The following is a 24,848-nucleotide window of genomic DNA, read 5'->3' on the forward strand; positions in this document are numbered from 1 at the left end:
GAAGACCAGTGCTGCTCTGGACGCGTGACGTGTCGCAGCTGGGGTGAACTGGGGTGAAAAAGCGGATCAAGTTTTTTTTATTATTTTTTTTGATACCAAACGAATGATCACTATGTAAAAAACATGGATTGCATTGTAAGTGATGGGTCCTCCGTGGTGTAACGGGAGGGCAGCATGCAGTCACAGTGGAAAGGGCATATGACTGGACTGGTGTTCAGCATCGTCTTCGTTGGATCATGTTTCACCAATAAGGTAAAGTTTGTGAGTTTTGAGTTTGAAGAGTCATACTGTTTGATTCCTTTCTTCTGTAGTTGAAGTTGCAGAAAGTACGACATTAGTGATATCCCTTCACATACCTGTACATGGGTGGTCGTTTTCCACAGCTGCAATGCAGGTTAATAGTGTCTGATTTTGAACGAGAGTAATAATGATGTCGATGGACTCGTATCGACTATACTACCGTTCAATGGCAGAAATTAGAACTAGAATAAAGTTGAGTGATTCTGGACCACCAGTCATGCATTAAAAAAACGGGCAAGCTGTATTGGAGTATCAAAGTATTTGGATCACTTCCTTAAATAGCTAAATGTAACTAAGCTAATACAGCCAATTTAGATTTAAACTTCCATTGTTATACATTCAATAACACATCCTTATTTAAACTGTGACATGCATTTAATAAACATAATATTTGAATAGCCTGTAGCTTCACTGTTTAAGATGTTCCTAATGGCTGAGCCCTATATATTTAATATGCATGCCACTTTCCAAGCACATTATTTACAATTCATTGACAGTGTACAATGTATTCCTAAAATGGGTGGCCTATTGTCTATAGTCTGGTTTATCCTCTAGACAATATGGGTGGCCTACTGTCTATAGTCTGGTTTATCCTCTACCAGTGATACTGTCGTCAAGCTTTTCTTTTCACTGTTTTTCAGTTTGTCTTGTCTGTTTTGAAGTTCACTTTTCCAACCTTATTTCAAGGGTGAGTCTTTTGAGATTTCAATTAATACAATCCATATATTGCAACAGTCTGTTTATTTGTGTCTATGTCCCACTGCTGCCACTTATCTTTGCCTTATACGTTGTATTTCAGATGGCAGACATTAGTGGGAGCGGTGCTCCTTCTGCTGTCTGGGAGGCTTGGGTGGGTGGAGATGAGCCGCATCTCCAGGTGAGTTGAAACATAATAATTTCCCATCTGGGATTAATAGAGTAACCTCCTGTTCAAATAGAATACGTAACAATTAAGGGTTACGGCCGACTTCTCTACAACTCGGTCAATCCAACCCCATTGGGCCAGTGATCATTTGGGGCAGGATTGAGAAATCAATCAATACACATCTTTCTTAAAAATGCTTAAAAGAGGAGGGTTCTGTATCTCACACCCTGCTTTATCCCTGAAGGTCTGCAGTTGTCTCCTGGCTCCCAGGGTCCCTCATGTTCCTTGGTTCCATCTACGCCGGCTCCCGGGCTTTATCCTGCATGGTAGGTTGTCTGCTCTGACTCCCCACCGCTCAGTTGGTCTACTTTTCAGACTTTGCCTCCGACATAAGGGGCTGCGACATCAGAGCAACATTGTCGTGATTTTTCCCTTTTGTCTCCTCCTCTCTTCTTCTCAGGCCATTCCTTATTTCTTCACCCTCCAAAACGCCTCCCAGGCCGTCAGCTACCTTCTGCTGAGGGTCGTTCACAGAGAGGTGGGTGCAGGCAGTGGCTGCCCATGATAGGACTCTTTAAGCTACGCTCATGTATTCTGTGAATGGCTTTGCCTTATATTTTGGATGATAAAGCAACAGATGTAAAAAAAAAAAAAAAAATGGGGATGGACTTAAAAGAGGCCTATAGACTGTCATGTTATTTGCCTGGCGTGTACATGGAGTGCTTGGCCTCTGACATACAGTATATGGTGATTTTCTCCTGATCATTAGCAGAAGACTTCTTGGTCCAAGCTTTTAAGGTTTGTACATATATTCTAATACAATTCAATTACATCGTTTTGCTGTAAAGAGCTAGATATCCTAGATTTCAACCTTTTTTGTACTTTAATTCTCTCTTCGTATTTTCTTATTATTTCTCTGCACACACATTTTAACTATTCACCCTGGTTCCTTTTCCCTTTTTGTTCCTGTAGTATGTGTATCATGTTTTTGTCTGCCATCAACCTACCTATACACAATCCTGGGGTAATTATTACATTGGTTTACTTACTTGTCTATTTAAGATGTATTTATAACATTCATCAATAAAAAATAAGAATTGCATATTTTTGGGGACATTTGGATTGTTAAGAATGTTTACTTTTTTTTACAGCTTCATTGGAATACTTACGGGTGGGCAGTTTGTCATCTGGCTTGTCTTGGTAAGTATCATCAGTTTTCCAGTTTCTGGGTACTTAAAGAGTATAAAGGTTTAGTTTATTGATATAAGCTTTGCATTACTGTGCCAGGAAGTACTTCAATCAATACTGCTGGCTAACAAGTAATGTTTCTGACTGTATTGACTTGGAGTGCTATTCACAGAACTTCATGTGATTTCATATTTATCCCCTTTTATTTAGGTGCGTACAGAGTTTTCCGAATCCGTTTCAAATCCATCCAGCTGAGGCAAGTCTTGTGAAGAGTCTAACACAGTGAAAAGGATTGATCATTTTGAAACATAAATCTTCCACCAGAAGCTAAGATAATGTATTAGTTATATAAACAACTTGTTAACTATCCTACAGCCAAATTAACCCCTTAGATTTGAAGGAATTAATGAAATAAAGCTCTGATTTTGTACTCTCTTTACAGTGTCTTTGACCAGCAGTACATTAACTACATGTTCAGGTAAGGAAATCTAAAGTAATATAGACCTCCGAAATATGTCAACACCTTGTGTAAGAATGCAATATTGAATATATAGCGTCCAAAACAGGTGTTCATAGTGGAGTTTTTATAAAGTACCTACAGAAAAGTCCAACTAAAGTTATCTTTAATGTGAAGCTATCAAAGGTCACCTTAGAAGAGGTTTACTTCCTCCCCTTGTTAGAATAAATGAATATAACAATATTGTGGTGAGCTTCCCTTCTTATAGCCATTGAACTAAGTGATAAAGTCACATACCTCAACATATAGTTCCCGTTTTATTCTCTACAAATGACTCAACTTCCTGCAAACCCTGAAAACCTTTTGTGTACACTAGATCAAGGTCGTGACACACGACAAACGACTTAGCAATAACACCCAAATAACCATGAATCCAACAATAACCTTTTAAAATGTAACACAACAAAGCGAAAGACCTATAGTACAACATAACTATAAGCATTATAGTAACTGCTGTGCTACATGCTAGCTAGTCCCACACCACCTCCAACATGGGATGCAACAAGAAGTTTTCTCCTATGATTCTCCTCCTGTGTGTGTGTGTGTGTGTGTGTGTGTGTGTGTGTGTGTGTGTGTGTGTGTGTGTGTGTGTGTGTGTGTGTGTGTGTGTGTGTGTGTGTGTGTGTGTGTGTGTGTGTGTGTGTGTGTTATATTCATAACATACCTTTTTGAACCCATAGCATCTGTCTGCTGGCCCTTGCTGCTCACCCCACTGGTAAGATATAATAATAATAGTAGCTTTATTTGTATTGTACCCTCTGTAAGATATGTCATGGTTAATATAACATCTCGTTCCATCCCAAAAACTGTTTTTTGGTGATTATTATCGGTTATTATTAAAACAGGTCTATCAGCCAAATGGAAAATAAATGCATCGTAAAGTCATTCCTAATTGTCATCTTTGATCCATCATTTTAAATGTAATGGGTCCTGTTGATAGGCTGGGGTCTACTTCCAGGTGACCTGTTCGCGGCCTGGGAGTTTCCTCTCCTTGCCTCCTATACATTTCATTGGGGCTGCTGTGCCAGGTGAGGATGCTTTGTGTCTACCCACTAGTTCTCCTTAGTTAAGGTAAGGTTTCGTTGTGGAAGCAAAGCATAGTTTAAATACAAAGCATCCCTTGGTCAGCATCAGCATGTTCTAACACATGCACGCACGGACACACGCATGCACACGAACACACACACAAATGCACGCGAACACACACGTCATCCAGTGTTGTGTCACAGTATAATCACTGGTGTTTGAGGTACTGAAGCACACGTTTCTATGGTGATAAGCAGCCTGTGTGGTAGATAATGGAGGTTAATCCATTCTAGTAGGCTAGAAGAGCAAACATTGTTGTTGTTTGGCGAGGCTCTTTAGGCTGTGGCGGGTGCCTGCTCGTTGTGTTTAGAAGAGCTCAAAGGACAGTTGGTCTTTACACTGAATATTTTTAAATAACCTTTGTGAGTCACCAATCTTTGTTTTTTATATTGATGACGGTATATTTAGTAGATATGGCAATGGTTATTCAATGAAAATCTGCAAATAATATATATAGTGTTGAAGAACCCTAATATATATATATATATATATATATAATTCCATTATTTATTACTCTTATTCCCTAGTGCCTTGCTGGGCTTTCTTCTGCTATTGGCAACAGTGAAGCTTAAGAATGGTTTGTCCCTGGAGGACTCTCGGACATGGACATTCCTGTCCAAGGTAACTTCTTCTTTGGGTGTCTGATTTTTGGTTGAAAACAAAATGCAGAAAAAAATGTCTTCATGATCAACTAGCTGCATAGCGTATGTAATGTTAACTGGCTGGTGACATATCCTTAGTGAAATCTCTCCCAAACCCACCACAGCTGGCTGCTGTAACCCTCTCCCCCCTGGCCTTCCCCCTGGACCCCAACATACCGTCCTTTACCTGGTGAGTTTCCTGGCAGCCCGCCTTAGACCTTCCATCCATCATCTCACCTCCACCTGATGCATTGAGGTCGCCCAGAGATTGAGGGACAGCACCAAAATCATTTTTCTAAATAGATTTATATCGGATATATAGAGTTCTCTAGAAAATCCACCCTTCACCAATCTCTTGCAGGTTTCATCGTGTGTATTTGTAATAATGTAACATTTGAAATCGATTTAGGCATATTGGAAAGACTTTGCCGCAAAAGTTTTTTTTAATTAATTTTAGGCAATGAGCTGATCCAACCGTCACCGTTCTCCTGCTGGGTTCTTGGGAGTGGTAACGCTGGCTTTGTTTTTGCAGTGTATTCTTCAGCCTTGTTGGGGAGGCCCTGTTGGTATACTCAGAGATGGAAACCAAAGCATGAAGACAGCAGCTCAACCAAATGTACCTTCGGATTGCACCTGACACGCCTTTATTTATATATAAAGTATTTTTTCTATGACATTTAACTCATGTCTTTTGATGTTGATAAAGATCTTATATCTGTATTCTTGTTTCCATACATGATGCGTATGGTAGTTTGCTATAGAAAATGCAGTTTTTACCCAAAGTGTACCTTAATATTATTCAAGAGCTTTTGAGCTTTAACGGGACTGAAAGAACAATATGAATGAGGTCTACATCATTTTATGCAACTAATAAATGGAGAAAACGGGCGGGTGGTGGAGGGGAACAGTAATCAAACGTTACAACTAGTAGTAGGCTAGTCCTAGTGCTATTGTTCAACATATTAGCAGCGTCTTTGACAATCTCAGGTCCCTGAATCTAGATGCTACCTTGTTAGCCCGCTGGTTCTTGGCATGTTCATTTTATTGGACACAAAACCAATACTGTCTGGCAGTATTTTACAGAGAAATGTGCTGACAAAATGCCTAATTTTGAACTCCACTGAGGAAATAGGAGCTGACGAATACAAATTAAATGAATGTAAAGCCAGTATTGAGTGCCTGTGTGTATAAAGGAGTTGATGCTAGCTGGGTGTAATTTGAGCTGAAGCATTGAACTGCACCTTTACTTGTATTTGAGAAAGATGTTTTTATGCCAAAGGGAGACTTGTTTTTCCTTTGTCAAATAAAGACTAAATATTTGTCTATAAAGATCCATTACATTTTCAAGCAAAGTTCTGTAAACTGAAATAAATGATATAAAACATTTCTCACCTCTGAGATAAAGTCAGAAAATAAAATAAAACACTTTATTTAACAACAAAAATAAACAGTTGCAATGTCCAGGACTCTTATTTCAGACAACCAGGTGGTCTATTTGCCCTTCTTAAATTTGCCTGGCGTGGCCCCGGTCTTCTGCTTCTTCTTTGCTGATCCTTTTGTATCAGGCTCCTGGGAGGCAGGGAGACATGAGGAGGATTAACACAGTGCACTGCATAGCTCCCACCACGCTCTAAAACCAGTCGTTTTAAAGAAGGGATGGGCATAAAGTGCCTTAGTGACGCAAGTGGGAGTGTCCACCTAGATGTATCCTGCGTAGATCAGTCTACACATCTGGTGGCATAATAACACCCATTTAAAACCAGCCATTGCAAAGAAGGTATGGGGAATACTAAATTAATTTGCATAAAGAGAGGAATCAATATTGTATTGTATCAGCCAGCTTGTTGGGGAAAAGTTGAGGCTCAGGGAGCTTCCACACTGCGTCAAACACCAACCCCAAAGAAGGTTGGCTGAGGTTTGTCGACTGATTTCAACCAGTGCACAAAACGACGAAGGGCACTCTGACATGTATGCTAAGAGAGGAGATGTTGTCCATGGAGGTTTGATTTGGTGTCGTGTAATCAATTAATGACAGATGGGTAAATTGTGGCTTGATTAAATAAATGAACCAACTAGATTATCTAGGTCCACCAGCCAGCGTGATCGCTCCCTGGCTGTTGGTTTCAGGCCTCTGGTTACCTTGCGCTTAGAGGACAGCGATCCAGTCACACTGAAGAAGGAATCCAATCTTCCTTGTGTGCTGCCCTGTCTGCTCTTCGACATCTTCTTACAGCCGTTACGGATTCTGTCCTCACTGCATGATGATGATGATGATGAAGCACACACACACACACACACACACACACACACACACACACACACACACACACACACACACACACACACACACACACACACACACACACACACACACACACACACACACACACACACACACACACACAGTTAAAAGCGATATACTATATAACCAGGGGTGCACATAACTGGAACGCAAGTAGGCATGCATGCCCATAATCAGGGATACGTAACGTCACTTGTGCCACTACAACGCTTTTGTGTAACTAACGGGAGATCTAAAAAAATTTGAAAAAACGAAATGCATTGAGCAGCTACTTTGGCGTTCGCCACCTGCAAAGAAAAGGCAAATGGAGCCAGAGCAGAAGAAAATTGTTTTTTTTTCGAAAAGTGGGGCGAAACAAATGATAAACGCACTGAAATGTGCGCTCATGTGCCCTGTGCACCTCGCACACACTGGAGAACACAGCTGATCGCAACGTTCCTTTAGTGAGATGTTCAAACACTCTGTGGTCAAGCTGCTGCAGTTTGATAAAAAAGAAAAGGCAGAGCAAAAAACACTGCTGTGCTTAAGCTGTGTATTGAAAATGGAATCTCCTTTGTGAAACTAGATACGTTTCATAAGATCAGATGTTACGTGTCGTGGGGTGCGTACCGAACACCATCTCATGTACTACCTGAGCAACTCACTAAAAAAATGTTATGTGCACCCCTGTATATAACCCATGCATCCATTTAAAGTGAATGTTGGGGGGCCCATTTGAATATAAAGGTACTTAACAATGATGGACATCCAGAGAACTGAGAATGTGGTAACTGATGCCCATTGGGGGGGACACCAACTAGGCTAGGGCCAACATAACCATCCCAGGCAACGTAATAAAATTGATATGAATGTCTTACAATTGCCATTTCAACAAGTGAAAGCACATGAAATAACTGGACTGCTAGCCTGGTTGCCATTACGACAGAAACACTACAGAATATTCTAATTGAATACTCCTATGTTACCTACTATAGCGTTTCTGTTTCCATTCATGCGGTGGTGGGGGGTGTGGAGGCAGGGCGTACCTGAACTGCTTCTCTGTGCACATGAACTGGATGAGGTCGTCCTCAGAGGGCTCGGTCCACTTGAGTTCCACGGTGGAGCAGTCCACCACTTCAGGGGCCAGGAAGAGACCACGGGCCTCCTTGAAAAGCCAGTCCTCAGGGGCCGGGTGCTTCTGCATGGGGACGCCAGATTACATTAAATACACGTTTCATAATATGTATTAATTAATATTGTATTAACTATAAACCTAGTTCATATAGGAGGTTGCATTGTACAATGTAAATCAAAAGATCACTATGCTAGTGCTATATAAATAAAATAAAGTTGCCTATGCGGGAGAGCCACGAAAACTGAACAGGCCGATGCAGACATCTACAATGGTTCCACTGGAGGGGAACCCACCTTAGGGTCCAGGTTCTCTAGGATCTCCTCGATGGAGCCGTGCTGCTTGATGAGGTCGATGGCGCGCTTGGGGCCGATCCCCTTGATGGTGCCGCAGTAGTCGCAGCCCAGCAGGATGCACAGGTCCACAAACTGAAACGGATCAACCATGGAAACGCACCTGGATCACTAGCTGATAAGCAACGGTTTGCAGTATAGGTTTGTACAAATCACTTTATGAGCACACATCTGAGTGAGCAATTGTTTGTATGCATTGTCCAAATGAGCAGGAGAGCTATTTCAATGCCTGCCATTGCGTGTGTTTTTGAAAGCAAATCCTACCTGTTCATTGGTCAGACCGATATCCTGCAGCAAGCGACTAAAGCTGAACTCTTGGATCGGAAGCTTCCTAGAACATCACAAGAAAACCGAGAGTCAATGTCTGCATCTCAATATTGGGCCAGAGTATTGATTTACACAGCACGGCTGAAAAGAGGCAAAGATAACTGGACGAACACATGAACGCTTGGTACATATATATTGTAATTTGAAAATATTTCTTTACACAAGACAAATATACATTGCAATATATTGGTACACACAACAAGCCTATATGCGTTCCATCAACACACTAGCTTAAATAAAACCCTTCTAAATAACGGACGAGTCTGAAAAGAGCATCCATACTTGGCTTCACTGGCCGTCAGGTGCCTGAGGAGGACATTGGTCCCGAAGGTGAGCCCATCCATGTCTTCCGTTGCCGTGGCGAAGACCTTTCCCCCCTTAACAAGAGCAGCACAGCTGGCCTCTGCCTCACAAGGCGCCTGCAAGGCAAAAGCATAAACACTTAACACAGATTGACTGAGATACAAGCTGAGGTGTTTCTAAGCATCTACACCATTGAGAAAGGCAGATTTCGAGGTGTGTTCAGTGTGCATTCACAGACACAGTAAAGGACTTGGGTAGAGAAGAGGTGAGTTTACCTCGATGTAGGGCACACCCATGAGGGTCAGCAGCTTTTTGCATTCATCATTGTGCTGTTTGGTGACTTTGACCAGGCGTTTGCTGAATTTGTCAATGTTTTCCTGCTCCCCTGGTTGTGGACATAACACAAATTATACAAAACGATAAGTCCAGAAAATATACAGACTTTCAGACATGAAATGTGTGCCAGTCGGTCATGGTATCCCAAAAAGCTCAGAACTTAATAGTGTCTGCATGTCCAATATGAAAGGGCATTTACCCATCAACTTCTTGCATCATCTTGGAGGTAAATAGTGTGATAAACAATGATGTTTACCTGCTTCCTGAGCTTTGGCCAGCAGCTTTTCAGCCTCTGCCCTCCTCTCGCCTCTCTTCTCCAGCTGGAGAAGGAGAGATTCGAGGAGAGGAAGATAATAAACCAGAAAGCAGATTAAAATAGGTTAACATTAGGACATACAGCCACCAACATCACACCAGATGGGTATTTGTTTGCCACACTATTCCATTGTTGCAGGATCGCCAGAGAACTCACCTCGCCGGATTTGAGCTGTGGGGGCTTGCCGTCAAACACATAGACGGGTTTGATGCCATACTCCAGCATGCGGATGGTCCGGTAGAACATTCCCATGAGGTGGCTTTAAAGATAAAATAAAAGATAAGTTAGACAGAGACACATCAGTGGGTGACCTTGAATCTCAGGGACTAATAAATACAATTTAACTTGAAGTGACGGATAGTCCAATATGATTTATTGGAGTGACTGGAATAAATGTTTGTGTGTTTGTATATAATATTAACAAAATTACATGCCATTCATTCAACCACATGCAGTAAGGGTTATAACACTACCTTGTCGTCTCTCCATCTTCATTCTGAAGGAGGTTGCCATCCTGGCGCACTGCGATCAAAAACTGGTAGATGCACATAGAGGCATCTATGGCAATCTTTCTCCCTGCAAAATAATTGTACAGCAGTCATTTCAATGCAAATACAACTAATAAACAACGTCCCCAAAAATGTATCAGCTTAATGTTTGTTGGGCAACTGAGAATAACGTTACTGGGTGTGCAATTTCGACCTATCGTGTTACAACAACTTCAAAAAGTCAAATGTGGGACAGGCTTTCCGGTCGTTTATTATAAACCAAAGTATGTTATGGATGAATAACTTCTTTAGTACCGAAGTAGCTCTTGATGTCTTGTTCTTTGATGGCCCCAGGCGCCTGGTCGGCTATGAGCTTAGCTAAACCGTGAATTCCCATCACTGGAGGCTCGCGCAACAAATCAGCAGATTCTGCAAAACAACAGCATGCTAGTCAGTCCTAGACTTCAGCGTCTGGTGTTAACACCAACAACAACTTATTGCAGCCTTTTATCAACATAAGACAGTTATGTATTCATAATAATAAAGTATTTTTTGTGTCCACTGTGCCAACTCACCGAGTTTTTACACTTGCAATGCGGTATCAGGCGCGGGGAAAACGCGTATGTTTCGCGGGTAAACAACATCTAGGCATGAGCAACAGATGCCCAGATATTGGTGGACGGATTCAGCTCAAATAGCGTTGGGAGCCATCGATCGATTATGCGGTGTCGATTACCTAGCCTGTACGGAAAAGGGAAACAGAGGAGAAAGAATTTGATTGGTTTGTTAAGTCGATGGAAATAATGCGTCCGAAAATAATGCCAATGGTTCATTATTATGTCTCCATTACACATGTACATTAATTCGCGAAACGATATATATATATATTGATGTACGTACATTTCCTGAGTCGGAAATAGTGGATGCTGTTCAGATGTACCGAGGGGGTGTGGTTTTATTTTCTCCTCCCACTCCGGAAAACTCAGTCTTATCGTCATTATTTTAATTTTCTGTGACGTGGAGTCGATTTCTTCCTTAATTCCGTCTCATGTGTCTATGAAAGTGCACAGTGTTCCAGTACCGGATATAATGAACATACCATATTCAAACTAATCGTTTTTTTCCATTATGGATATTACAATTTGAATTCATAATATCTGTCGGCGTAAATCGGAGAGGAGAGGTGAATCTTCGGGCCTGGAATCCGAAGAATCCGACTGGACAGGCAGGTTTTGTGCAGCATTTATGATCCCGGTTTATAACTAAATTGTTTGATCATGCCAAGGACATTTGATTGCTATGAGTCGCCTTTGAAATGTGTCTTGGAAGAAGTCACACTTTTTCCAGCGCGATCGAAACTGATGTCCTGTCCAAGACTTTGTTTTCTTCGTGTACACCAGTCGTTTCTGTTATTTTCCTCTATAAGACATGCAGGACTAATACTCAATACATATTTATACTCAATCATTTGAGTAAAAGTCGTTTCTACCTGGCGTCTGTCTTCGACACATATAATGCTGTTGATCCCGGGGGTTGTCAATGCTGCCCCTGAAGCTGAGATTTTGTTGTTTTGTTAAGGTTGACAAAACCTTGTACTCGTACTTTTGTATCTGCCACTGGTTGAAAAGCATTGGCACATAGAACACATAGCACATGGTTGTTACCCCCCAAATAAGCATATGTAATGCAACCCGGACTATAGCATTCGTAATCGTTGTAATCACAACACTGATGTCTGTTGTCACAACCGTGCAACTTGAGAATGTGTCACTGCAATGTTTTGCAGCCCAAATTGTGTCTGTCTTGTACTTTACTGTATGTCTTGACTCCTGAGCTTGGAATATGGCAACTTTTTGCATAGTATAATTTGCATAATACAAGCACATTATTGATATATAAGGCATTCTTAAATATCATCTTCAATTTCTTCCCTTGCAGAAATGCAGTTTGCAGTAGGTAATGTGTCGGCTGGCAGGCAGAAGATGGTGTGTCTGTACTGGGTTTTGTTCCTGCTGGTGCTGCCTTCGTCATGGGCAGTGAGCTACAAGCATGGTGATAACGTCACGTTGTACGTGAACAAAGTCGGCCCGTACCATAACCCACAGGAGACGTACCACTACTACACCCTGCCAGTGTGCAGGCCTGACGAGGTCAGTCGCTGTGGGGATGGACTATAATGTTTTATACGTGTCCTTTACCAGACATGTTTACTTACAGTATGTGGTTTGCATATAAGCATAGATAAGAACTACACCTGTTTGTGTAAAGGCTCACTCGGCAGTGTCACCGCTGTGGTCTAATTTGATGGGTTCTAAAACGATATTTGCCATTTGACTTAATTGATCTGATGATTAACAGTAACATTCAAACGTTAAAAGCAATGCACATTCTAGCTCCATTGATTCCCTAAATAAGTTTGCCTGGACCGTCCTTGGTATTTATGGGCCCGTATTAAGGATATGATGTTTGAAGGAGGTTGTCTGATACTAAAAGTCTCTGATACTAAGTCCTCAAACAAGTGTAACGGATGCCAACTAGCCTGGGCTAGCTGGCGGTAGTACATTGTAAATCCTCACACCCCTAGCCTTCGACTCCCATGCCGGTAGTGTCGTAGTTCGACAGGTGGCAGGTTCGAGACCCGTGAGCGGTCGAACCGGCCTCTGCTACACAAGGAATAGTGTACAAAAACAGCAGTGCTGAATGAATAGAAAAGTCATTGTGTTTCAGGGTGGCTAGGTAAACAATAGTTGTCGGAATTGATGGAATAAATCTGACTAATAAATATAAATAAACAATGAAATATGCATACAGAGAGGGGGGTGTTCAAAACCACAAAAGTAAATGGGACAACTGCCATTGAAGAATGGTGCGTGTGTAAGTATTACATCCTCAAGCAACTGAATGATCTTTTCTATCTTGAGCTTTGCCAGAATAAGGGGGGCCTTTATTAACTTGAAAGACCACAAAGGATCAGATAGTAGTCAGAGCAGCGGCAGCAGACCTTTTGGTTTCGGGAATCATTTAGATCTTTCAGTTGGAAATGGAGGTGCATATCCCAGAATGCACCAACATATATTTTTCCTGTGTAATTAGATTATTTCGGCTCAAAGTGGGTGAGCTGCATACCTACAATGCACTCTGCATGCACTATGGGTTGATTCAGTCAAACCTGAATGACAGGCTATTATGTATAGCCTAGCTTGTGGTTACACTTCCCTCCTGACATTGTCTCTTCTCAGGTGCACCACAAGTCACTGAGCCTTGGGGAAGTGTTGGACGGCGACCGGATGGCCCAGTCTCTATATCACATCGGTTTCCGGGAGAACGTTGAGAAGAAGATGCTGTGCCAGCTCACTCTCTCAGAGAAACAGGTACAAGTGCTGGATTTCGCTCATCCGCTGTGCTTGTCGGTGTGCGATAACCAGATGGCCAAATATTTATGTATGCAGAACAGGAATATCTTCCAGAATTCTTGTTTTCAAGAGGCGAGACATGATGTAGTATAATTGCGCCAGCTGTCACGTTGGTTGGTTTGTTGTTTGACTGCAGACAGCATGGAAGCAGAACGGGCAGATCTTCTTAACTGTTGTTGCAGCGATACATCAGATATTTCGTTGCATCCACAACATCCGAGGCATCGATGAAAGATTGGAGCAAGAGTTAGAAACCAATAGAAGGAACGATGAAGAAGAAAGGCATTGCGAATGACTGTGTTACCGGAGAAATAAATAATTAATAAGCCTTACCATGGGCAAAAGCGCAGGTATTCGTAACCTCTTTTTTAAGTTATACCTTAACATCTCGCGTTGGTAAAGTTGGTCTGAAGCACTCGTAGAACCTTCTTAGCTCTACCGTAGTGATGATTCAGCTCCTGCAGTCTCCACCACTGTACAGTAACCTTTAGAAATTCCTGTTGCACATGTTCATTCCAAGTTCGCGTCCGTAGCCAATTGAGACCAAATGAAACGGCATGTTTGAATTGAGGATATTGTCTCGGCTGTTCTTTATTTTGCCTGCTGTACCGTGGGTACAGCAGGCAAGGTCAGCTCCACTTGCTTCCAATAATTTCAAAAACTCGCAACTTCAAACAATTATTTTGTTTATTATAATTAAAAAATGAACAAAACTGTCTTCTAAATTAAGGAAATGATACTGGGAAACGAATAAACCATTATAAGCAACGAGTGAACTTAATAAGCGATCAAAATATTTTTTTCAACCACCTCTTCCCCTTGACATTTAGTTATCACCATATGCGACATATGCGACAGATGTTTAAGGCAACCTGGTCATACTCCTGTATGACCAGGTTCCATATATAATGTAATTAGCATTTCCTCCGGAGAACATACTACTTCGGGGGTAGTATTTTTTCAGGAGGTCCAACGTCAGGATATGTCATTCACATATACGGCACGTCCGTAGAATCTACTGAGAATAGACGGATGCACGTCCATATGTGAAAGCAGCTATGGAAAGAGTTTAAAGGTGCTGGTCTGAGAGAAGATGTTGAGAAGCCCACCTTTATTTATTTTTGTCATGGTTAAAATATATTATTATATATGTATGTTTTAAATATATATATTGCGAGCTGTGTTTTGTATGTGAAGTGTATTGGTTTTAACTGTTTTAGTATTTAGTATTTCGTATGTCGATGTGTATGTGGGTGTGTATGCCATCCATCCGTGTCGATGTGTCGGGTGTTTTGTGTGTTGTGTTTTCAGGGAGATAGATGTACCGTATCATGATCAAACAGGAGCAAGAAACAGAGACCTCAAGACAATAACAAAAGCTGGTCTTTGTTCCAGGTGGACCAGCTCCGCGAGGCCATTGAGGAGCTCTACTACTTTGAGTTTGTGGTGGACGAGATTCCTATCTGGGGGTTCGTGGGGTACATGGAGGAGAGTGGCTTCCTGCCTCACAGTCACAAGGTACAGACGTCGCCGGGCTCATGAATGGTTCTGTGTGAATGAGACTGTGCACTTGGATGCGCTAGAATTTATGAGAGGAAGATGAGCTGTCATTAAACTTGTTACATCTCTGTCAGCACTTGATAGCAAACACTTGATCCAAATCTAACCTATCCTCTCTCCCTGTCTCTCTCTCTCTCCCCCTCTTTCTCTCTCCCATTTCACATCCGGTCCTGTGTCGGTCCTGCAGGTGGGCTTGTGGACCCACCTGGACTTCAACATCGAGTACAACGGCGACTCTGTGATATTCGCCAACGTCTCGGTGAAGGACGTCAAGCCCATGCCCCTGGAGGAGGGGGGCGGGCTGGTGGCGGGGGGCGTGGGGGTGGGTGGGGCCGTGGGCGGGGCCATCACGGTCACACACACCTACAGCGTGCACTGGTTCGAGTCCCAGCTGCCGTACGCGAGGCGCGGCGAGCGACTCCGCGACCACTCCTTCTTCCCCAAGACACTGGAGATCCATTGGCTGTCAATCATCAACTCCCTGGTGCTGGTGGTGCTGCTGTTGGGCTTCGTCATCATCATCCTCATGCGCGTGCTGAAGAACGACTTCGCCAGGTCAGTCCCGAAGGGCGGTCCTGCCGTTCAACCATTATAAAAACACATGTGTATATATATTCTACTGGTTTGACTTCTATTTGTAAGGTTTATCTAAAAATGTATTTTAGTTTGTCCACTGCACCTACGCATACTTGCACACTGTATTGATTTTATTTAAGTTTTTTATTTTAGTCCTTGATTATGTTCTGGGTCTGTATCTATGTCTCTTCCCAAAACTCTCCATTCTTAAAGAGTAACCAGACACTAGAATACAACGGTGACGTCTCTGGTGAAACCGAAGCGTTTCGCCATTGGCTATGATTATTGGCTTCAACGTGGTGCCGTGTAATGTACCTCTTCAAGGTACAACGTGGAGGAGGAGAGCAGATGTGACGATCTGGACCAAGGGGACAATGGCTGGAAGATCATCCACACCGACGTCTTCCGATTCCCCCCCTACAAAAGCCTTCTGTGTGCCGTGCTGGGAGTCGGAGCTCAGTTCCTCACCCTTGCCACAGGTGGGCATCACGCCATTGGGCTCCTGAGAGGTCGTTGTTGAGAAAGGACAGACGTACATACGCTCTTCTAATAATAATTTGATTATTATTGCTCACTAGTGGCCCTGTTCTCTGTACATTATTAAGTGTGTAAGATGACTGCTATTAATATAGATCATTTATATTCAGGGGGCTTTGAGATATAACCAAAATAAAATGACAGAGTTAAGGAGAGAGAGAGAGACACGTTGTTGTGAGACCAAGACTCTGAAACTAATACTGTTTAACTTAAACCAATGGAATCAAAAATCATTTATTCCAGCGACTAAAATAAATAGTGTGTGGGTGTATGTGTCTCTGACTGTCTGTGTGTGTTTGTCTCCATAGCGATTATTGTCATGGCGCTGTTAGGGATGTTCAACGTGCATCGCCACGGCGCCATCAACTCTGCGGCCATCGTGCTGTACGCCCTGACCAGCTGCGTGTCGGGCTACGTCTCCTGCGGCTTCTACACGCAGATCCACGGCGAGCGCTGGGTCTGGAACATCATCCTCACCTCCAGCCTGTTCTCCGGTGAGTCGGGCCAACACGGGTCTGAGGGTACAGACACGCTTGACCATGTTGACGGATCCATACGGTTACCGTGAAAACAACAGGGGCGTCTAGCCAAGATGCTGTGTCTTGTGTGGGTACAGTGTTTTCTTATCCGGTTCACAGAATAGCACGGCTGTTGTCTACAGTGAAGTTATTAGGAGCGCGTGACTCAAGTAGGAAGGCTCTTTGTAGCAAGAATGAAAGCCTTAGTAAAAAAAAACTCACAGGCAGTGATAATAAACCCAAAAGTGGTAGTGACAGTATGAATATATATATATTATTATTATAATAATAATTACAATAAAGTTATATTGAATTAAAAAAAACAGCAAATATATATATATATATATATATATATATATATATATATATATATATATATATATATATATAGAACTATGAGGGGCAGATAAAAAAATCATTACGATTTTACAATTATTTTAATGTCGCTGAGAATTTATCAAACAAACACAATGCAACAATATCGATGTTTGTTTGTTTTTGTGTGAACAAGACCCAACAGGGTCAAAATGTTGCTGTTCATTTTTTATTAAATGAATATGGGAGCTTAAGCAGTGCTGCGGACATTACATTTCTTTCACTCTATATTACTTTATTTGTCCTGCACCTGGCCAGAAAGTGGGATGTGCACACAGCTACTTTTTTGTACAATATCGATGTCCCTCATTTCAGAAAAAGAAAATAAACTAAAGCCTAACCTTCCCTTTCCTGTTCCCTGTCCTAACATAACCCTCCTCTTCCCCCACCACCCATCGCAGCGCCCCTGTTCCTGACATGGAGCGTGGTGAACTCCGTCCACTGGTGGAGCGGCTCCACCCAGGCCCTGCCGGCCAGCACGGTGCTGCTGCTGCTGGGGGCCTGGATCGTGGTGGGCTTCCCCCTCACCGTCATCGGGGGCATCGTGGGCAAGAACCGCGCCGGCAGCTTCCAGGCGCCGTGCCGCACACGCAACATCGCCCGGCAGATCCCCACACAGCCCTGGTACAAGCACGCCACCGTGCACATGGCCATCGGCGGCTTCCTGCCCTTCAGGTGAGGCCTGGGTTCTCATTGGTCGGTAGTTTAGAAGAGGTGTTCCATTTGCCAGGATCAATCTTTTTTTAAAGGTGACATATTATACTATCAGTATAAAAAAAAGTGGCGTATCCACCTAGATGTGTTATGGATAGATGAGCAACGTTTGCTACAGTCCACTGGGTAGGCTGGTAGACTGGTATCCAGCACACTTCTAGGTGGACACGCCCACTTGTGATGTCAGAAGAGGCAGATTTTCAAAATGGCTTGTAACGGCTAATCACACTCACACCTGGTAGAATGATATGTCACCTTTTTAAAAGGAGTCTTGTTGCTTGTTGGTTTTGCCCCAGCACTTGGTTTAAGATTGTCCTGGGCAGTTCCATTTCCCATCCTGTTTTTTCAGTGATGCTTTTGGGGGGCATTTTCTTTCGCTTTCTGGTTTTTTTTAAGTGGATGCAAACCACGTCATTAATTCCACATAAAAATAAGTCCTGAACAGATTGCATTCCAACACCTAACTCAATGAAACCACTGGCTCAACACGCTAAAACTATGCAAACCTTGTTTCTCTCTTGGCCTAGAAAGTAGTATTTCAGTATATTTCACAGCAGCAAAAATGATTTGCTGGTTCGATGGTCTTTGTGTGAAGGACAGGAATAGCCTGAACAGTATTGTGAAGGTGTGCTCCAAAATAATCAGAGTTCGGCAGAATGACTTATTTTCCCTTTGGGAGAAGCGCAATTGTTGACCAAAACGACCACATCCTCTCCCCAGAATTCAGATTAATTCCTTCAGGCAGGCGCTTTGTAGCACCACTCAGGAAAACAAAGCGCTACTCAAAGTCTTTCATTCCGTCTGCTGTCAGGCTTTTAAACCTCAACAGTAGTCTTTGGATATGAACATTTGTAATAGTTTGTTGCTTGGGTATCATTGTCTCAACTTTATTGATTATTTATTTAATTATTTGGATCATTGGTCTTAAAATTCAAACTGTATACTTGCCTAGCCCATTGTGTTCTCTATGACGTACTCCTGTGTCTTGTCTATTGTCTGTGTGTACATTTTTGTTTAGTGTGTGGACTGCTGAATTGAATTGCCCTCCAGGATAAATAAAGTTGTTTGAACTTGCATAGTTTTAGCGTGTTGAGCCAGCTGTCCTAAATCTTAATCAACTCTATAGATAATAAAATAACACAGCAGGACTCACCAGTCACTTGAAAGTGAAATCCATCCTTTGTTCCTTTCTGATACAATAATCAATCACCTCGTCGTGCAGTGTTCTCTTCCGTCAGCTGAAGAAGAAGCTCCTTCTCTATTGACATAGACGCCATTGCAGAGTCTCATTTGTCCAGTGGTCCAGAATGACTGTTCTACTGAGGCAGTGGACACTGGAATAGTAACAACCCAGCATGTAAGAGCATGAGATAGATCATTTGGACTTTTCCCCTGAAAATCTGTCATGCTGTACGTCACCCTCAGTTCAGTTCTGAGCCTAGCAGATCAAAGTGTGCTCCGTAGCTTTCATCCAGTCTCCTCAGTGCATTTTCAGGGAAGGCCAGCTTGTAATGCGTAAACAGTTGTGGATCTAGCAATGCCACGAGCAACAGTTTTATGATCCTGGAACCGATTGATTATTTGCGAGACAATGCTTTCAACCATAGTTTTGTGCAGCAACCTCTAGTAAGTGCGGCCCCCTCTCTCCCCCTCGAGATGCTCTTGGCTCTCGCGCGGCCTGCACAATTTCCTTAGAGTCACTGTTGAATTTTTGCTCGCTCACTTTCAATGTTCTGCTGGAAATCTTCAATTCTAGACAGAAAGATCTTACACTCTTTTATTTTGGCTGCCCCCCTGCGACATTACAAGGTTCAGAGTTTGTGCAAAACAAAGCACAAACTGCCTGGGGGATTGATTCTTTAATAAGAGCCTGCACACCATTAATCTCAGATGCCATAACGGCAGCTCCATCGTAGAGCCAAACTTTTGATTTGCTTTCATAGCTGTCCTAAAAGTTAAGAATTGCTGGAGCTAGGTCGTGTGCACGCTTGTTCTCAGTTACATCCTCAGATGTCCAAAATCTCTCTTTGACACCTTCATCACTCACGCACCTGATGACGCGTGACATTTGTGAAGCATTGCTGACATCCGTGCCCTCGTCGACCATGAGTGCGACGTACTTGGCTTTGCTTATCGGCTCTTTGATTGTGTCATTCAGTACATCAGCCACTACACTGGTGAGATTGTTCAGAATTTTTTATATTGAATTCACTGTTATGTTTTATCTACGCCATTTTCTCAGTATTCTTCTCGCTTTGCCCCACTGTGTACTCATGCAACACTACTTCCTCTTCCTCCTTGTAACCTCCTGGCAGAAAGTGTTATGGTGCTCTTGAGCCTGACACTTTATGGCCTGTCAATGATCGTAAACAACCATTTGCTTTGAGTAGGAAGGAGAGGCCTTAGCTGTGCTTTTAATGGCTACAATTTCCAAGTGTTGTGCATACTTGTTCACCATTAACCGCACATGCATCAAATGTCATCCTTTGTCCTTTGTCCATTGTCACATTGACACATGTAATCGACAGTGTACTGTGCCAATTTACACACCCACATACCACATCATGCTTTTACACTGTAGATACATTTTATCGTTCTCGAAATACAATACGAAAGCAACACCCATCTACCTCCCATCTCGTATGCTTTGTCAACCTGTGCGCCTCCCTCCCCCCTTAGCGCCATCTCGGTGGAGCTCTACTACATCTTCGCCACCGTGTGGGGCCGGGAACACTACACGCTGTACGGCATCCTGCTGTGCGTCTTCGCCATCCTGCTGTCGGTGGGCGCCTGCATCTCCGTGGCCCTCACCTACTTCCTGCTGTCGGGCGAGGACTACCGATGGTGGTGGCGGAGCGTGCTGAGCGCGGGCTCCACAGGCCTCTTCATCTTCGTCTACTCGGTCTTCTACTACCGCAACCGCTCCTCCATGAGTGGGCTGGTGCAGAGTGCAGAGTTCTTCGGGTACTCGCTGCTCACTGCGCTGGTGTTCTCGCTCATGCTGGGCGCGGTGTCGTTCTGGGCCTCGCTCACCTTCATCCGCTACATCTACCGCAGCCTCAAGATGGACTAGGGGGGTCCGCGCGTCGGCTGTTTGGGTCTGGTACGCACACCGAGGGGGACCGAAACCGTGGGCAAAGAAATAAACTAGTGCATTTGATAGCCGCTCATCTTCACCAATGAATCAGCTATTTCCACGTGGTCTCCAAGTTCAAGATACAGAACTTAAACATAACCTGATGAAGGTAAGGGAGAGGGGAATCAGAGGCCTTTCAGGTTGATTAGGTAGATAAGTAACATGACATATCAGCACTAGGGTACTATTTTAGATTAATGGTTGGACATTTGAAGGATGGAGTGGGCTCCCGGAACGTTCTGTATTTAAGAAAATGAAATAGGGGCTATATAGCATTCTAAAGGGAAAGTGTCGCCATCAAGAATGAATGAAATGTGTACATTAACCGAGTTGTGACTTTATATATTCTATGAGGCAGACTTTCAGGTTTGCACCAGCCACTGCTGGGCCAGTCATGTGATTTCAGTGAGCCTTCCCCAAATCTTTTACCAGCTTTAAAAAGGGAATTAAGGAAGTAAACTCACAAGGCCTAGCAGTGGTAAGGCAGGGAGCTGATGCTTGGCAAAATGCTGGTGATTGTGTCTAATGGGAGCAGTATGGTCGTATTGTGTTCCTTTGTTCACCTAGACTGTTGTAAATATACAATCTTTTCAATAAAAAGCTTTTTGTTAATATAGAATGTTAATGTCTGGGCTCACTTTTAAAATCTAGGTGGGGGAAGTGGTGGCTACTTTCCCATATAAACAAACACAGGAGATGAAAATGACAATTGTGGTAGCGATAAAGAACCAGTGTTTATTCCAAAAATAACACCACTTAAAATGTGTTTACAGGAGGTGCAACAGTTGATTTCAGACTGTTCACAAAAAAAATAAAAAAATATAACAGTGGTATACAATTCATAGAAACACCCTGAATAGACCTGTAAAGGGTTTTTTACCCTGTAAAGGGTTTGTTAGCCCAAGCGCAAAAACAAGCACCCCCCACAATGTACATTAAATACTCAATATAAAAATAGAACTTCGGACAAGGAACGAAGGAAGATAAAACTGCTGAAGAACAGTATAGAGTATAAACAAGGCATATGTACACCAGGCCGCCTTTGCAAATGGTTTCGGCCAGTTACCAAAAAACCACGAGGCATTTCCTAAAAGTGTCAATGGTAGCTATGGGGTTTGGGAGAAGATGTAGGATCAGCCATTAAACATTACCCAATAAAAATATAAGTAAAAACACAGTAAATCACTCATTTAACAGATTCCCGTGCCTGGAAAGTGTGTGGTCTGCACTTTGTCCCATAGGCATCAGACTGTCGACCCTGCCGTCACTGTTTGCAGTGGAGTCATCGCTGGAGGCCAGAGGGCCGGTCGCACTGTAGGCGTGGGGGCTGCTGTAGTCATACGCATACTGCTGCTGCTGTTGGGGGTGGGCGGGCAGGGCCATGGGCCAGCCAGGGCCCTGAGGTCTCAAGGGAAGGGGAGTGGTGCGGGGGCCTCCAGTGGACCAAGACCCGTGGTTGCTCGTGGTGGTGGCCGCGCCCATGGCGGCCAGGTAGTAGGCCAGATTCTGGGGCGGTGTGTTCTTGTAGACGCCTCCCGTCGCCATCATATGCTGGGTGTACTGCTCCTGGAGGTGGCTCCTGGCATCTCCTTGATACTTTGGTTTAAAAAAAAAAAAGGGTAGATTTTTACATTAGGCCAGTATACATAGACACAACTTTACATACACATTTAGTCAAAGAGCAGCGGGTATGTAGTGTCATGCCTTTAAGGCCACGACCAGACTAGGGCCGGGCCTCCAATTTAGACGCAATACTCTATGTCCACACCGGAAGATTCTCTGTCACCGACAACAGGAACCATGATGGGTAGGACAACAGGAATATTCACATAATATGCGTGTGTCAACTTGACTTTCACTAGGAAACGATGGCTGGCACTGAGCTGCCACTTACTTGCTGGAGGAGAGGGGCCATGCTGGAGTAAGCGGCGGGGTTGGGGTTGACGTTGCCAGCCTTTTTGATATTGAAGTGCTCAGACACCCAGCTTGTGTCCTTCTGATGTCTCCTCAGCTTCATCCTACGATTCTGGAACCAGGTCTTCACCTGAAGAGAGAGACACACACACACACACACACACACACACACACACACACACACACACACACACACACACACACACACACACACACACACACACACACACACACACACACACACACACACACACACACACACACACACACACACTTAGTCTTTGTGTTCGAGAGTCAGCCAAATCAAAATTGTCTCTGAATCATTGCTCTACCTGCTTATAAGTGAGTCCCGATTGAGCTGCCAGGTTTTTCATCTCAGCGGGGGTGAGGTACCTCTGCGCACCAAAACGCTGGACCAGGGCGCTCATCTGGTCGTCGGAGAACGTTGTGCGTAGCTTCCCTCTGCCGAAGGCTGTGTGTCGGGTCTTGGCGGTGGGTGTCGTTTTTGATGTGGCCACAGGGGAGCAGGAAGTGTTTGGGTCCTCATTTTCCACGGCTGTGAAGTTTTGCGGCTCCTCCAGAATAGAGGAAAGATCATGGCTTGGGTTGGGGCTACCGGTTTCAGGTTCATTGTCCAATTCCTTCTTTATCCAGGCAGTTGGTGAACTCCACGAGTCTGAAGTAGGTTAAAAATAAATATAAGCAATGGTCGAAAGTGTGCATTTTGATGCGAAATAAGTGAACATGACCAAAGTTGTACATACTGAAGGGGAGAACACGTTTTCGGTCCTAAAAGAGCATCTACAATGCAAAAACGTTGGGTGCCATATCATATAACAGAGACAGAGAGAAAGTATTTCCAGAAAATGCGATCATGTACAAACATTCACACTCATACCGGTTTCAGGTTCATTGTCCAATTCCTTCTTTATCCAGGCAGTTGGGTCTGCCTGGGGGAGGCCCTCTTCTCTGCTACTAGGTGAACTCCACGAGTCTGAAGTAGGTCCAAAATAAATATAAGCAATGTTCGAAAGTGTGCATTTTGATGCGAAATAAGTGAACATTACCAAAGTTGTGCATACTGAAGGGGAGGACACATTTTCGGTCCTAAAAGAGCGTCTACAATGCAAAAACGTTGGGTGCCATATCATATTATAACAGCAGATGTCGCCACATCTCCTTTTCCAACATCCGAGCCGGTTGGCGGGATATTCGGAAAAACTCCAATCCAACATGGCCTCGGATTGTACTTCGTTGGCGATACTCGTAGAAGAAATAATCGTAGCCGTGGCAGCAGAAAATGTAAGCCAAAAAACCTATGTTTCACCACCCAACAGGGTAAAACATTGGATGAAAAGTGAACGTGGTACAAATTAGCCACCGCTCTCTCGCGGTTCTACATACCGGGGGAAGTGTGCTCCTCCGAGTCACTCGTCGGCGTGCCGCTTCTTGCACGACCGCTGTCGTCGTCGTTTACGAGCGGGTCATAAGTTGTTGGGTGTTGGCCCGGCAAGCAAAGACGACTGGTCTGCGAACCGCCGAGATAGACAACCCCCGAACTCTGGTAGTGTCCATGGTTGTTGAAAACGCTTTGCTCCGGGCTCCTGGGCGGCGAGTCCTCCCGAGGCCTGGCGGTAGCGGCGTAGTAGCCTTGGGGGACCCCGGCGTTGTAGCTTCCGAGCTCTGCAACTCCCTGGTCCGTCCAACTCGGAAGAGTGCCGTGGGTTGGCTCCGACCCGGCTTGGTACATAATACCGTAGGCATAGGCATGGTGGTATGGTGGATTGAAATTGTAACTCAGTTGAGTCTTCCACTCTGCCATTGTATTAAAAAGGAGACAAAAATTCTAAACACAGCAGCCAAGTATTTGTGGATTATTTAAAAAATGTCCTTAAAACCATTAATCGACTGCCGGCATTGGCCTGTACTCCACGCCTGACTGGGACTCTGAGTTAACCGTCTTTGGGGCTTT

At 43.6% G+C, this 24,848-nt stretch overlaps 4 protein-coding genes across 6 annotated transcripts; 2 read left to right on the forward strand and 2 right to left on the reverse strand.

Annotated features, from left to right (window-relative positions):
• The first annotated feature begins 30 nt into the window (after nt 1-30).
• Nucleotides 31-5,267, forward strand: slc35d4 (solute carrier family 35 member D4). Of its 3 annotated transcripts, none has more exons than XM_084475689.1 (15): nt 31-252; nt 942-988; nt 1,100-1,177; nt 1,410-1,491; nt 1,626-1,703; nt 1,935-1,963; nt 2,138-2,189; nt 2,317-2,365; nt 2,564-2,609; nt 2,796-2,831; nt 3,551-3,585; nt 3,811-3,898; nt 4,484-4,577; nt 4,723-4,787; nt 5,130-5,267. In XM_084475689.1, exons 1-15 carry the CDS (start codon nt 175-177, stop codon nt 5,191-5,193), a joined length of 921 nt encoding a protein of 306 aa, XP_084331815.1. In that variant the 5' UTR covers nt 31-174; the 3' UTR covers nt 5,194-5,267. The 3 variants fall into 3 exon arrangements, with proteins under 3 accessions (XP_084331815.1, XP_084331817.1, XP_084331816.1); XM_084475691.1 differs by having other exon boundaries at nt 3,829-3,898; XM_084475690.1 differs by having other exon boundaries at nt 1,938-1,963.
• A 699-nt stretch (nt 5,268-5,966) lies between these two features.
• fen1 (flap structure-specific endonuclease 1) lies at nt 5,967-10,751 on the reverse strand. The gene is made up of 12 exons (XM_084475688.1): nt 10,709-10,751; nt 10,449-10,562; nt 10,119-10,221; nt 9,802-9,904; nt 9,586-9,649; nt 9,269-9,378; nt 8,973-9,109; nt 8,628-8,694; nt 8,307-8,438; nt 7,925-8,076; nt 6,737-6,851; nt 5,967-6,166 (listed from the first exon to the last, which is right to left on the reverse strand). The coding sequence occupies exons 2-12, from the start codon at nt 10,528-10,530 to the stop codon at nt 6,089-6,091; spliced, it is 1,143 nt and encodes a 380-aa protein (XP_084331814.1). The 5' UTR covers nt 10,531-10,562; nt 10,709-10,751; the 3' UTR covers nt 5,967-6,088.
• Nucleotides 10,752-11,161: 410 nt separating this feature from the next.
• Nucleotides 11,162-21,572, forward strand: tm9sf1 (transmembrane 9 superfamily member 1). The gene is made up of 9 exons (XM_084475399.1): nt 11,162-11,358; nt 12,072-12,283; nt 13,373-13,504; nt 14,942-15,064; nt 15,294-15,661; nt 16,007-16,161; nt 16,528-16,713; nt 17,514-17,787; nt 20,506-21,572. Exons 2-9 carry the CDS (start codon nt 12,074-12,076, stop codon nt 20,897-20,899), a joined length of 1,842 nt encoding a protein of 613 aa, XP_084331525.1. The 5' UTR covers nt 11,162-11,358; nt 12,072-12,073; the 3' UTR covers nt 20,900-21,572.
• A 580-nt stretch (nt 21,573-22,152) lies between these two features.
• Nucleotides 22,153-24,698, reverse strand: nanog (nanog homeobox; the record flags this gene model as incomplete). The annotated part of the gene is given in 7 exon segments (XM_084475515.1): nt 22,153-22,182; nt 22,184-22,558; nt 22,857-23,006; nt 23,209-23,488; nt 23,769-23,770; nt 23,773-23,870; nt 24,281-24,698. Coding segments are annotated over 7 exon segments (1,353 nt in total).
• Nucleotides 24,699-24,848: the final 150 nt, after the last annotated feature.

This window comes from Micromesistius poutassou, assembly GCF_964030765.1.
Source record: "Micromesistius poutassou genome assembly, chromosome: 11".
Lineage (NCBI taxonomy): Eukaryota > Metazoa > Chordata > Actinopteri > Gadiformes > Gadidae > Micromesistius > Micromesistius poutassou.